The sequence below is a fragment of the Saccoglossus kowalevskii genome, chromosome 8, assembly GCF_978046115.1.
Source record: "Saccoglossus kowalevskii chromosome 8, keSacKowa6.1, whole genome shotgun sequence".
NCBI classification, from domain to species: domain Eukaryota; kingdom Metazoa; phylum Hemichordata; class Enteropneusta; family Harrimaniidae; genus Saccoglossus; species Saccoglossus kowalevskii.
In genome coordinates, this window is record NC_140648.1 from 25,478,974 (window position 1) to 25,494,322 (window position 15,349).

At 33.5% G+C, this 15,349-nt stretch overlaps 1 protein-coding gene across 1 annotated transcript; it reads left to right on the forward strand.

Annotated features, from left to right (window-relative positions):
• The first annotated feature begins 76 nt into the window (after window positions 1-76).
• LOC102807649 (arrestin domain-containing protein A-like) lies at window positions 77-11,536 on the forward strand. The gene is made up of 11 exons (XM_078009129.2): window positions 77-332; window positions 1,509-1,582; window positions 1,781-1,978; window positions 2,776-2,838; window positions 4,637-4,868; window positions 7,523-7,619; window positions 8,336-8,532; window positions 8,688-8,775; window positions 9,304-9,402; window positions 10,267-10,354; window positions 11,215-11,536. Exons 1-11 carry the CDS (start codon window positions 271-273, stop codon window positions 11,256-11,258), a joined length of 1,242 nt encoding a protein of 413 aa, XP_077865255.1. The 5' UTR covers window positions 77-270; the 3' UTR covers window positions 11,259-11,536.
• The last annotated feature ends 3,813 nt before the right edge of the window (window positions 11,537-15,349 follow it).

Genomic DNA, 15,349 nt, shown 5'->3' on the forward strand with positions numbered 1-15,349 from the left:
CCCTAAGATAATGGGAAAAATTAATGCGGAAGTCAACTTTTCACTTTTCACTACCTTCCGAGAATCATGATTCAACAACTATATCCGCCGTATATATTCAGGAACTAGCTCACTGAGTACTGCAATCTGTGTTCGTGATGTCACTTATTTCATTGTGTAGTTCTCGGCTGCTGTAGTTCTCGATACCCGGACAAAGTCGTTGGCCTCAGGTGCCTAACATTTGGAAGAAACCGCGAGAGCATGATGAGTTCAAGTTCGTAACATCAAATCATGAACCAAATCAGTTTGAGAACTGAAAAGGGCGAATACAGTGGAGGAGAGACCATATTTGGGTAAGGCGGAACGTTTGATCGAGTGCAATGAATGAACACTGCTCTGATCGATAAACATAAACATAACATTGAATTCTTGACTTTAGTGTAGCGAAGCATCCCTTTCTAGCTCCATGAGCGAAGCGACGGTGTTATGGGGCAGGTCCGAGTGATTACTGCAGAAACTTGTCATTGGTATTTGGCAATTTTTCATGTTCATGTGCATTTACTAGTAATTCAGCCAATTTCAGCGAAATTGAAAACCTTAAAAATGTTATGTATTTACTTTTTGATAATAATAATAATAATAATAATAGTAATAGTAATATTAGTAATAATAATAACTTTATTGCTTCTATGTAAAAAGATTTACATAGGATAGGTACAGCAGAAAAGAGCTTTAAAATAATAACAAGATATATGTAAAAATATTATAAAAAACAAACAACAACAAACAACAAAGAATGTAACTAGTATTTAAATGTTAAATAACTCTTTGTGTTGTGTAAATATAATTGGCAAGTTCTATAATTATGCCAGGATCTTTGCTTGAGAATATATATGTGAACTAATTATTTTTATTTTTGGATGAAAGTAGTGTAATTTTTTGGATGAAGTTTTCCCTGTGTGTGTTATATTTTGGGCAATTCAATAGAAAATGTTCTTCATCTTCAATTGATTAAGTTACTAAACATATAACTATAGCAAAGAGCTGAGGTGTAAGAGACTAACTCTCTGTTACTTAATCTGAGGATTAAGTTAGGAAACAACATCAACACAAAAAACATGAATTAAAAATTTTACAATATTTACAACAAAAAACAATTTTACAATGTTTTGGGGTTTTTACAAATGTACTAGGAAATACATTAATTAATTAATTCATTAAAAAAATTACCTAATTATACACTGTATATTAAATATGCACAGATTTTTCACCTGTGACACTGTTAATTTCAAATATGAACTTATCATATTACATTATTTAATTAAAAAAAATTACCTAATCATATAATAAATATGCACAGATTTTTCCCCTGTCACACCCTTAATTTCAAACATAAACTTATCATTCTTCCAGCCTCGTCTCTGATTGTACGCCACTTGAAACTGATGTACAAATATTAAGAAACTTGTTTCAGTTCAACATTTCTCTGCTCTAAAAGTATACTCATGTGGAACTTAATTTTTTTGCAGAGTTGTTTACCTAAGAATTGCCACAGCAACAGTTGCACAAGCTATCCAGTTGAATTTAAAGGGTTTTGAAAGCTGTAAGTTGATACTTCCTAGCTATAGAAAAGAGCAGCTACCGGTAATCCCAAACACTTGTAATAAGTGGAAAGCTTTTCTTTTCTTACAAACTAAAATATTTAGATTTAGAAAGATTAACTGAATAAAAGTGAACAACATACAATGTATATAAAACCTTTAAACCATTATTTCTATCTGTACTGATATTTTTTCTACAGCTGATTTTTTTCAACCAAAAAAGCATACTTCATTCAAAGCATATGCAGAAGAAGGAATACCAGAGACTGCTGAATCACACAAACCGAAAGATGCCAAGAATGACATAAGTATATCCCTAAACACTGACACATACAGTGAAGTATTGAAGGGACTAAAATACTACTTCAATACCTCAGTGTCACTGTGGGAAGAAAAAGGTAATTGTGGATTTTCCGAACTTCTTAATCTACAATATCTCACGTTATGCATGACAAGTGTAGAATGAACGTCTACAGCAAAAATCCAATGATTGTATTTTGAACTTTAATTTTTTTTTATAGTTCAATGTCAAAAAAATGATCTTTCAGACGGGAACATAGCCTTACTTCATCAAAATTGCCCATCATCAAATGTGTACATGTATATAACATCATTAATGTAAAAATATAACCCCAAAAATACAATTATTAAATCCCACATAATGCTTTGATCCTGTGAATTTTCCTGTTTACATTCATACGTATTACAGGAACAAAAAAATTCTAGAAAATGGCTTAGCGGCTGTCATACTGCAATTAGAGAATATACCAAACACAGTTTTCTTAGTCTGAAAGAAATATGTATGCAGAATTAAGTTGAATTGTTTGTGGTGTAAATGTCTTGAAAATAAGCTTTTTGAGAAACTTGTTCTTATATTTTTCAAAAATCGCTATTTTTAGAACAGTTTTATAGACCATAAATGTTTGAACATGAAACATGCACTACATGATGACTAGGTTTTGAATACCAGTGCAACATTTTGCAAAATTTTATGGATTTTTTGAAATTCTTTTATACTTGTTTATTTTGTAAAAACTAGCAAAAGCTGACTTTACGATACAAACCTTTTATAGTTATAAATGTACAGTATATGTACATCAAAGTTACATACCCCTATGTAGTAAATCCTTGGTAGTACATGTAACTTATAATATTCCTTTACTTTTGAATTATATGTGCATTTTTTTTCTTGTAGGTCCACTTCCAAGGGGTCATTATGTAATCCCTTTCCAGTATAATTTACCTCCAGATATTCCAGGTACCAACTTACCTTTTATTACTTAGTGTAACAATAAATATACATAAAGGAGGGGTTTCTGGCTATTCATTGTATGAATATAGTTATTGACTTCCTGGCCCACCCCACAGTGTGAATACAAAGTATAATGTTTTATAAAATATTGTGTAATATATTAGTTTAAAATTGTGCTGAAAAATTGAAAAGAATGAGTTATTGGTAAAAATCCTTAAGGTAGATGTCTACTCATAAATGCAAATACCCAGAATTTATTCGTTTTGCAATAAATTGTACTCCTGGGCAATATAACCATATTGACTTTAAAAAGTTGAGTCATCTGCTTGATTTTAAAGAAAATGGTTTTATTTTAGTGGATAGTGGCCATTTTTTTAGTATTATAATGTGGCAGAGTTATTATGCCATATCTCAAATTGTAGTAACAGAGGCTGAAAAAAATATGTATTGTGACTGATGGGGTGCTTTTTGTTGACCTCAATTATTTCAAAAATCTGGGTTTTAAAAAGTGTTGTGTTCTATGGAATTGTTCTAAAAATGGTGATTCTTTTAAAATATCAAGACGAGTTTCTCAAAAGGCATCATTGTAACACAAAAAATAATTCCATTTCATGGCGTCTTGGAACAATAGATTCATGATTTTACATAATAAACTAATGAACATTGTCATGAGATTTATGACCAACTGTCTCAAAAATTATGAATAGGGTAGGCTTCTACCTTAACATCCTATTTTGTATATCTGTCAACAGCATGAGACCAGGCACTAGCTGTTTCTTGTATCGTAAATTTTAGTTGAAGATTTAAGAATGAGACATTTCTTTTTGCTTTCTGCAATATTAATTCCATTTTCTCAAATCAACAACAATCTTAAAGTTGAATTGTTGGAAAATCTTAGTTGAAAGCCTTAGTAATTTGAAGTAGCTTGTCCAAAAATCAAATCTGAAAGTTATGGCATTTGCGAAATATACAGATCATAATCTGATGTATTGCGTTTATTGGCTAAGATATTTATTCAAAAAGGACCTAATTGTTATAAGAGAAAATAATTCAAGAGATTTGCATGCATCTCAGACTAATCTTATTGAAAAATGCTTCAAATTGAATCTTGAGTTTGTAATTATGTCCGCCTTTGATTGCCCAACAGAGAATTCCACGTGTGATTTGCTGTCATGTTGCACACATATAAAATTGTCAGAGGCTTTGAACAAAATGCCAACAGTACAACAATCAAAACCATTATAATTTCACTACTTCGGTGTTCAAGGTTTGTTGGTTTATTCCCCGTAGCATGACCTCATTGAAATGATCACTACTGCAATCGTTCTGAAATCACAAAAATGGAGTTTTGCAAAATTTAGGTGGTTTACAGCACCATATTTGTTCTATTAGAAGGGTATATGCTTATGTGGTAAAAATAATATTTTAATAATATAGTATACAATACATGCAAATGTTGGTTTACATGGCCTTGATTGGAGATCCAATAGAAATAATATGGTATCTGCCTTACTAATTCAAATCGCTTTGGATAGGAAAAAAAAAAATCGCCATCTTGTGAAAAAATTATTTTACAGGCGTTTTTATAAGTGTAGGCATTTATTTGGCTGGAAGTTTTGGTCCAATTGTTCAAAAGTTTGAGAGTTTTTTATCTTAATTTTTAATGTGTTTATTTCCATGTATTAATGACACTATACTGATACCTTGAATACAAATACCGGTAAAATGAAAATTACTTTTACAAAGATAAAACAAATTTAGACATTGTTTCACTGTATTGTCTTATTATCCAAATTTTTTTTAGGCTCATTTTTCAAAGAAGAAGTTGGCCACAAAATATGGAAAGGTGTCGTCAAGTACACAGTCAAGGCTTTCATCTTGGAATCTGATGAACCAATAGAGTACACACAACCAATTATAATCCAACCAACCAATATATTCTCAGAGAAGTTATTGTCCCCAAAGCCGACTAAAGTAACAGGGATTGTCAAAAAATGTTTCTGTTATAGTCGTGGTGAAGTTCATGTTGAGGCTAAGTAAGTTTGTATTCAGTATGTTACCTTAGTAACAAGTTGAGTGTTTTTTGTAGCATTTTGATGCATGATTGATTAGTACTCATGTTGAAAATTGGATCTGAGACATCATGATAAATTACATCAGTAGGATTTTGGTGGAAGGTTGATAAGTTGATAGTGGGAATTTGGTCAGTAGGCATACAGTGGGAATTTGGTCAGTAGGCATACAGTGGGAATTTGATTAGTAGGCATACAGTGGGAATTTGATTAGTAGGCATACAGTGGGAATTTGGTTAGTAGGCATACAGTGGGAATTTGGTCAGTAGGCATATAGTTGGAATTTGGTCAGTAGGCATACAGTGGGAATTTGATTAGTAGGCATACAGTGGGAATTTGGTCAGTAGGCATACAGTGGGAATTTGATTAGTAGGCATACAGTGGGAATTTGATTAGTAGGCATATGGTGGGAATTTGGTTAGTAGGCATACAGTGGGAATTTGGTTAGTGGGCATATGGTGGGAATTTGGTTAGTAGGCATATGGTAGGAATTTGATTAGTAGGCATACAGTGGGAATTTGGTTAGTAGGCATATGGTGGGAATTTGGTTAGTAGGCATATAGTTGGAATTTGGTTAGTAGGCATACAGTGGGAATTTGGTCAGTAGGCATATGGTGGGAATTTGGTTAGTAGGCATATGGTAGGAATTTGGTTAGTAGGCATATAGTTGGAATTTGGTTAGTAGGCATACAGTGGGAATTTGGTCAGTAAACATACAGTGGGAATTTGGTTAGTAGGCATATGGTAGGAATTTGATTAGTAGGCATACAGTGGGAATTTGGTTAGTAGGCATATGGTGGGAATTTGGTTAGTAGGCATGTAGTTGGAATTTGGTTAGTAGGCATACAGTGGGAATTTGGTCAGTAGACATACAGTGGGAATTTGGTTAGTAGGCATATGGTAGGAATTTGATTAGTAGGCATACAGTGGGAATTTGGTTAGTAGGCATATGGTGGGAATTTGGTTAGTAGGCATATGGTAGGAATTTGATTAGTAGGCACACAGTGGGAATTTGGTTAGTAGGCATACAGTGGGAATTTGGTTAGTAGGCATACAGTGGGAATTTGGTTAGTAGGCATATGGTGGGAATTTGGTTAGTAGGCATATAGTGGTAATTCGGTTAGTAGGCATATGGTAGGAATTTGGTTAGTAGGCATACAGTGGGAATTTGGTTAGTAGGCATACAGTGGGAATTTGGTTAGTAGGCATACAGTGGGAATTTGGTTAGTAGGCATATGGTGGGAATTTGGTTAGTAGGCATATAGTGGTAATTTGGTTAGTAGGCATATGGTAGGAATTTGATTAGTAGGCATACAGTGGGAATTTGGTTAGTAGGCATACAGTGGGAATTTGGTTAGTAGGCATATGGTAGGAATTTGGTTAGTAGGCATATGGTGGTAATTTGGTTAGTAGGCATATGGTAGGAATTTGATTAGTAGGCATAGAGTGAGAATTTGGTTAGTAGGCATACAGTGGGAATTTGGTTAGTAGGCATACAGTGGGAATTTGATTAGTAGGCATACAGTGGGAATTTGGTTAGTAGGCATATGGTGGGAATTTGATTAGTAGGCATATGGTAGGAATTTGTCACTTGGCATATAGTGGGAATTTGGTCAGTAGGCACATGGTAGGAATTTGTCACTTGGCATATAGTGGGAATTTGGTCACTTGGCATATATCCCCGGTAGTAGGAATTTGGTCACTTGGCATATGGTGGGAATTTGATTAGTAGGCATATGGTAGGAATTTGTCACTTGGCATATAGTGGGAATTTGGTCAGTAGGCACATGGTAGGAATTGTCACTTGGCATATAGTGGGAATTTGGTCACTTGGCATATATCCCCGGTAGTAGGAATTTGGTCACTTGGCATATGGTGGGAATTTGCTCAATAGGCATGTAGTTGGAATTTGGTCACTTGGCATATGGTGGAATTTGCTCAGTAGGCATATAGTTGGAAATCGTTCAGTTGGGATATGGTGGGAATTTGCTCAGTAGGCATATAGTTGGAATTTGGTCACTTGGCATATAGTAGGAATTTGGTTAGTAGGCTTATAGTGGGAATTTGGTCAGTAAGCATATAGTTGGAATTTGGTCAGTAGGCGTATAGTTGGAATTTGGTCAGTAGGCATATAGTTGGAATTTGGTCAGTAGGCATATAGTGGGAATTTGGTCAGTAGGCATATAGTGGGAATTTGGTAACTTGTCATATAGTTGGAATTTGATCAGTAGGCATATAGTGGGAATTTGGTCAGTAGGCATATAGTTGGAATTTGGTAAGTAGGCATATAGTTGGAATTTGGTCAGTAGGCATATAGTTGGAATTTGGTTAGTAGGCATATAGTGGGAATTTGGTCAGCCGGCATATAGCGAGAATTGGGTAACTTGTCATATAGTTGGAATTTGATCAGTAGGCATATAGTGGAAAATTGGCCAGTAGGCATATACTGGGAATTTGGTCAGTTGGCATATGGTAGTCATTTGGTCACATGGCATATGGTGACTATTTGGCCGTTTTGTAGACATTTTCATCAATCTAGGCATTAATGTAATAATGGGAACTCATTTATTTAAATAAATGTTGTCAATAAATGTTATATTGTTTATTTATACCAATAGATTAAATAAAAGTATTTACAACTCGGGGGACATTGCCAAGCTTGAGGTGCTAATAGACAATCAGTCAACAGAAGATATTGATGTAATCAGAGTCACAGTAAGTAGACAATATTTTTCTGTTTTTAAGTTCAGTCGTCTGCAGAATAGAATGATTTGGGTGAAATAGATAGGGATTATCCATTTGCAATCTGGGGGGGTTGAGAATTAGGTATTCTGTAAGCGTGACAACATTTAAATTATGTTCAACCTTGACATTTTTTACATTTCAAGAACCCTCTAGCTCACCCACCCAATTTTTAAATGGGGAATCCCTAATGAGATTTGTTGTGCCTTCTTGTACTCCAATAAGCAATAAAATATTATACGCTTTATTGATTCCAAGATGGACTTGATCTGTCCTGTATTACGTCACATATGCATGTCGAAATAACAAATATATAAATAATATGACAGAACCGCACACCTTCTCCGTGGCTTTTGTTGCGTATGGAAGTTATTTTCATGAGTAATGCAGTGTATCCGCATAGTTTGGTTTCCAATGGAAATACAATGTTTATTTGCATATGGGCTGTGAAAATACCGAAAACATTAGTGCATGGGTGATATGCAAATTAGTTTTAGTCAAAATAAGTGACTGCTAAATGTACCATTACTGTTGTTCAAATTTCATTTCACTTGACAAGTATATTTATGTACCCCATACTTCTAAATATTGTTTATTTCTGCTACTTTGTTTGCTCACAGATTTCAGGGATGAATCAAAATAAACTGCAGTACATGTGTAATAAAATATATTATGTGTTTTTTTGTCAGCTCAGAAGGGTGGTACGTTTACTCGGATGGTGGAGAAATGGTAATGGTAGTGAAGAGGATGTGTACAGTGACAACAGTGAAATGGAAGATTTCAATGGCAAACCACCTGTCTCAGTCTTTCCCAAAACATCAGAGATCGTCTGGGCAAGTCTTCTACAAGGTTGCCCCAAGTCTGAAAAAAATAAAATGCACAAAAGGTAATTTTTTGGTGTAATATTTATGAATATATATTTTTTGTATTAATTTTGTATCAAATAGAAATAATTTTATTTTGGCTACAGGTCTTATGTAAAATTATGTTTGAAAGGCAAAAGTTGTTTTCAGGTCAAATTAATCAGTATTTCTCTTTTAGATTAATTGATATACCTCTGATTGAAACATTGGCATCTAATGACCATGTAGTTCCATTACTACCATCTACTCTGGGTTCATTAGTTCGGGTAAGTTATCATTTATAATGCCCTGTTAATGTTGTCTGTATATGTACCTGTGTATACTGACTTGTAATTTACATTTTTATTTTCAGTAAAGCAAAATCTGGGTGCATGGGTAGATTTTTGTTTGGGTTTGGGTGGGTGGGTGAGTGAGTGACTGGGATGAGTTGGGTGAATGAATTAATGGATGAGTGAGTGGGTGAGTGAGTGAGTGACTGGGGTGAGTTGGGTGAGTTGGGTGGGTGGGTGTGTGAGTGAGTGACTGGGGTGAGTTGGGTGAATGAATTAATGGATGAGTGAGTGGGTCAGTGAGTGAGTGACTGGGGTGAGTTAGGTGAATGAATTAATGGATGAGTGAGTGAGTGGGTCAGTGAGTGAGTGACTGGGGTGAGTTGGGTGGGTGGGTGAGTGAACATTTAATGAAGCTATCAAGCAAGTGAATTGATGATGAAAAGGAATGTGTAATTACAAATTGATAACAGCATAAAAAATTGACCATAAAAAAATTTGACAACATTTTTTTTGTTTCAGCAGTGTGCTTATTGTATATCAGTTGATGTTGATGTACCCTATGCTCCAGACATCACAGTTACATTATCTATTGATGCAATCAAATCAACGTCAAATGAACAGGTGAGATATATTCATTGAGACATTCCAAATACTGAATAATTTTGTTGTTGTGATAACGTTTACATACTGTAATGTTTTTTAAATCATAAAAAATGAGTGTGCCAAAATACTGGCTTTGTTTTGTGAACAAATATAAAATAATTACTAGTGCTGCATGTGCCTCAAATGGTTATTAAAACAAATGGTAAAATTTTTCGTGACATTTACACCATGTTTTTTTGTTTTTCGCAGTTGTTACAAAACCAAGATAACATTGATAAAAATATATGGTCACCATACTACTTTTCACACAAAATATTGGTCAAATATTCATAAAATATTCATGAAAACGGTGATTTTCAAGCTATTTCCTATCGACTCCTATGGTAAAAACTTCATATCTCAAAAATTTTGTTGGTTATATACATGTAATATCAAAAAGTCAGTATATAGTTATAAGAACGAACTTATAGTTGTCAACAATTATTATATAGACATTTAGATGATTACTATTCAATTGTTTGATAATATAATAATTTAGCATGGTTATGATAATTGTTGCATAAAAATTTTAATTTTTGTATCTTTTTGCAATATTTCATACGAGGAAAAAGTCCTGTCTGAAAAGTTGAAGACATGTGTCAATTCAATACATGTGACAATTTTAAGAAAAAAAAAATATGAGAATGGTTTTCACCTCTAATTTGTAGGTTTAATGCCATTAATATACCTTAATTAAATGCCTGCATTGTGTGCAATAAGCCTCAGACCCAGTGTGTTACGGTAGATCCACTTTTATTTCTATCAGTATAATCAATTAAATTGTTTCGCATCTACCACACTTTCTGACAATTTATTCTGTGATAATTCTGTTCTCACACTTAGTGGGCTCAATGGACTCCTCCAGACTGGATGACGCAATGCCAGGTAAAGCATTCACTTGGCGAATGTTCTGTACGACAGTCAGTTCTAGGTAATGATTAATATTTCATATGTAATATTTTGTCAGCTGATATACCAGTTGTACAGAACATCCACACTCAGATCTACCTTAGGGACGACGTCAAAAGATCGATGTCGGATAAAAAACTTAATTCCTTTAGTTTTTTTCCAACACCCCCTACCCCCCACTGACACTTAATTGATAAATATTGGTCATGGCGTCAGACTACATTCACCATTAAATACAAATTGATAATCGGTCAGTAGTATTGCATAGCAGTTGGTTGTCGGGTGGGTGTAAAAAGATTTTACAAATGCACCTCATTTGACGCACAGATTTACACTCGAAGCAAACCATTTTCTCGTCTTGGATGTGTTTTGTTTCATTTTCTGTTATTTTTGTCCATGATTGGATAGAAAAAAACGAACTACAAATACTCCAAAATTTTTTTGACTTCATTAAAAAATAAAATCGTTTTTGTAGGATGGAAACTTTTTGAGGTCAAAACCCCCCACCCCCAAACTAAAGGAAATAAGTTTTTTATCTGACATTGATCTTTTGACGTCGTCCCTTATTATGATCATCATCAACTGTGATAATATTTTCTAAAATTTTGGTATTATTGTATTTTTTGCAATTTGTACATAAAGTCAGGGAGACAACAGTGACATTAAATTTCTGAAACTCTTGCCTGGCATAAAAATAATAAGAGCAATTCAATTTGTTTTTCAAAATGATGTTTTAAATTATTATTACTGGGTGTTTATGATCATTATCCAACATGTGCAAATACATGAAAATTTCCATTTCCATCTTTAAAAATAAAACAAAAATGCAGGAAATGTGGTAATGATAATTTTTTGCTCTATAATGCATATTTTTTTTTTCAGGATCTGAAGTATTCGCTGCTATTCCTCCATTTCAACCAACTTAGCTGTGTGACAAATACTTCCATACTGCAGTTGAAACACTCAACACTGTCAAATAACTGTATGCTGTAGACATAAGCTGAAGATCGATGAAAAACTTAAATGGGATTACATCTTGTTAAATGCTGTAAACTTTGTTCAATATGATAACAAGATTTGGACTATTGGGGGAGTATATTTAAAAAAATGTTACTGTCTCAAAAGTATTCAATCAAATTTATCTCTCACATATTTGAAATTGTTTACTGTTTTTTAGTAAAAGTTATTGTGAATGTTGACATAATGCTTGCTAATACTAGCATAAATATTTATAGACATATATGCAGCACTATGTAAATGGTCACAGCCCTATCAAATTGTCCCAAACATGGTTCCTGTGGCTACCTGCAATTACACATTCAAAAAATAGAAGTGCTAGTTCATTCAATTTTCAGGACTGTCATCTAAGACAAAAATGTTTTTAAAAAAAAATATATGTATATTTTCTGAATGCTACAATCCAATAATTATGCAAATTAGAATGCAGAGTCCAATAATTATGCAAATTAGGATGCAGATTAAAATAATTATGCAAATTAAGATATTTGATTATTCAAATTTCAAATGTGCCACTGACAATGACTGGTGGTGAATGATTCACTGAACTTTTCCTCGTACATATCAATATTGTCTTTGATGCATTCATGTACAATAACTTTGACATAGATTCCAATATTCTGTTAATAACCTCATATTTACTAATTTGATAATTTCTATTTTCTAGCAAAATTGACACAGGGTTTTATAATATTGAGCTTACTCGTACCAGAATTCAGGATGCAGAATCCAATAATTATGCAAATTAGGATGCAGAATCCAATAATTATGCAAATTAGGATGTGGAGTCAAATAATTATGCAAATTAGAATGCAGAGTCTAATAATTATGCAAATTAGAATGCAGAGTCCAATAATTATGCAAATTAAGATGCAGGGTCCAATAATTATGCAAATTAGAATACAGAGTCCAATAATTATGCAAATTAAGATGCAGGGTCCAATAATTATGCAAATTAGAATACAGAGTCCAATAATTATGCAAATTAGGATGCAGAGTTCAATAATTATGCAAATTAGAATGCAGAGTCGGATAATTATGCAAATTAAGATATTTGATTATTCAAATTTCAAATGTGCCACTGACAATGACTAGTGGTGAATGATTCACTGAACTTTTCCTCGTACATGTCAATATTGTCTTTGATGCATTCATGTACAATAACTTAGACATAGATTCCAATATTCTGTTAATAACCTCATATTTACTAATTTGATAATTTCTATTTTCTAGCAAAATTGACACAGGGTTTTATAATATTGAGCTACTCTTACCAGAATTCACTATGATGAATTGAGTCATTTTAAGTTCATGCACTAAATATTTATTTTTTCAAATTTCTTCTACAAATGTATTTGGAGGATTTTTCTTATTAGTTTAGAATTGTTTAAATTTATAATTATATTAAATTAAATTTTATCAGAAAATAATAAAACATATTTTCATTTTATAGCAAATTAAAATATGTCAAAATGAATAAGTGAAAATTAAATATTCAATATATGCGTATACTACATAGAGTACTTTGCTTATTTTCAGTTTCCATTGCAATTGCGTTTTTGTAAATTTTTGTTTTTGTAACTCAGTTGACTAAAAACCTCCGTTGTCCAAAGGCTGCATTGACAACTGTAAGGAAACAAATGAGGAAGTGTTGCCATGGCATGTTAAAACTTGTTATGTTGAAGTGGCTAAAAAAATGCTTGGGTGTGACATCTTTTGTCATGACTGTATGTTTATAAAACTTCAGATTTAAAACATTGTCAGCTTTTAGTCGATAAAACCCTATTCCAAGGAAAGTCTGTTTCTGGTCAATTGGTTTCCCAAAATCAATGAAATTTTTAATTTTTTTTTTATTTTAATTTTAAAATTTTTTTTTTTACAACTCCCCCCCCCCTCCCAAAAAAGAAAAGGTACATGACCTGAAAAATTTATATTTTCATGTAACTGTATTGTACACATTCAACAGTGCATGAACAAGTGCAGCCAACCAACTGGCACAGAAGAGTTGGATCAGAAGGGGTCAAAGGGTAAATGTAGACATTCAACAAGCTGCATGCGTATGCTAGGAACAGCCACTGGTGGCGCTGTATATTTTTTAAATCTTTAGTGGCTTGCAGAGATGGACTGTATGCAGTCTCTATGAGCGGGTTCCCTGTGATAGTACAAGACACAGCAGTACTTGTTAGTGACCAATTTAGTATGGTATAAGGAGTGGAGGTGGAGGTAAAGACCGAAAATATTTTCTTGCAGCATTTCATAATAAATGCCTTCTATTAATAATTGCACCTTAAAATAATATTCATGAGATATGTCTACATCATAAACTCATTAAAGTTATTAGCATATTATGCACACAGTGCGCATGCTTCAGGTCGTTCTTATGTATTACACAATGCATGTGTGACAGTGCCGTCGTATACTAGTAGTTGGTACAAAGTGTTCGTCGATCTGAGAAGGTAATGCCCCATACCCGCTGTAAAAGTGTTGTTGACATTGAAAAATGTTGGTTAAGTCTATGAATCTACAACTCCTACTTCCACTTAGTGAGAGGATTCATTAAACTTGAAGTTCAACGGATCCTCTCACTACCAAAGTCTAGAATCACTAACCATCTACATTGTCACCTTCCTCAACACCAAGGCACAATCTTTCCTTCCCTTAAAAACAGCTATTAAATAAATCATGGCTACTTCTAGTTGATTCCCATAACTATGGGTCACACTGCATGCGTCATAATAAGGTCAAATCAACTACAGATTATCGCAGTAGATACATCATAACAGTCAATACACAAACATTATCAATACACAGATTATCACATCAGAGTCAATACAGACAAGTTATTATCACATCGAAGTCAATACACACAAGTTATTATCACATCGGAGTCAATACAGACAGGTTATGACATTGGAGTCAATACACACAGGTTATTATCACATCGGAGTCAATACACACAAGTTATTATCACATCGGAGTCAATACACACAAGTTATTATCACATCGGAGGCAATACAGACAGGTTATCACATGCGAGTCAATACACACAAGTTATTATCACATCGGAGTCAATACAGACAGGTTATCACATGCGAGTCAATACACACAAGTTATTATCACATCAGAGTCAACACAGACAGGTTATCACATGAGAGTCAATACACACAAGTTATTATCACATTGGAGTCAATACACACAGGTTATTATCACATTGGAGTCAATACACACAGTTATTATCACATCAGAGTCAATACACAGGTTATTATCACTTTATAGTAGTACTGGTAATCAATGCATGTGGAGTAAGGTAGGGTGTGTATCAATGTACATATGATCATTATAAAAATCAACAAAAACTCGTTTGTAAGAAATGAATTTTATTATTTTTTTTCTTACAATATCACCTTTGTTTCTTAAATTGACCAATAACTGAAAAATCCAGATAAATTAACAGTTCATCCATATTTTATTCCTAATATTGCAGGCAAATATTGGGTTATACAGACATTTTTTTTTGAGCGCGGGGTGGGGGGGGGAATACGGTTGTCAACTGGCAAGACGGGCTAAAACATTTTTTTTACTACCTGTTCATTTATTTAATAGCTCTATGTAATCATGATTTAATATTAGATATGAATCGAGTGTTTTAATGCACTTTCACTGGCAGTGATTTTATGAACACAGCAAGACCTGTTTCTCTATAAACAATCTTTCTTTATAAACCAAATGATGATCTCATTCAGACAGGTTTCATTGCAACAATAAAACAAATATTAAAATATGAAATGATAGTGCCTGTGAGAAGTTGGCCAACACTTGTACACACATAAGAGGGCATTTTACGTTGTATTAAAAAATGCATCCCATAACTTAAAAAAAATATTCAACATATTCTGTGGTCACCTATCAAAGTCTAATCCAGGGGTTCTTCCAGACAGGAAAACAGGGGCGCAGCTCCCTCATACCGAACTTGGAAGAGTCAATAGATTATGATCAAATG

Excerpts from the sequence above, each read along its gene's own strand:
- LOC102807649 (XM_078009129.2), top strand. The coding sequence starts at position 271 with ATGAACCAAATCAGTTTGAGAACTGAAAAGGGCGAATACAGTGGAGGA. Across the intron at positions 1,979-2,775 it reads GTCACTGTGGGAAGAAAAAG|GTCCACTTCCAAGGGGTCAT; the intron begins GTAATTGTGGAT and ends TTTTTCTTGTAG. Across the intron at positions 9,403-10,266 it reads AATCAACGTCAAATGAACAG|TGGGCTCAATGGACTCCTCC; the intron begins GTGAGATATATT and ends TCTCACACTTAG.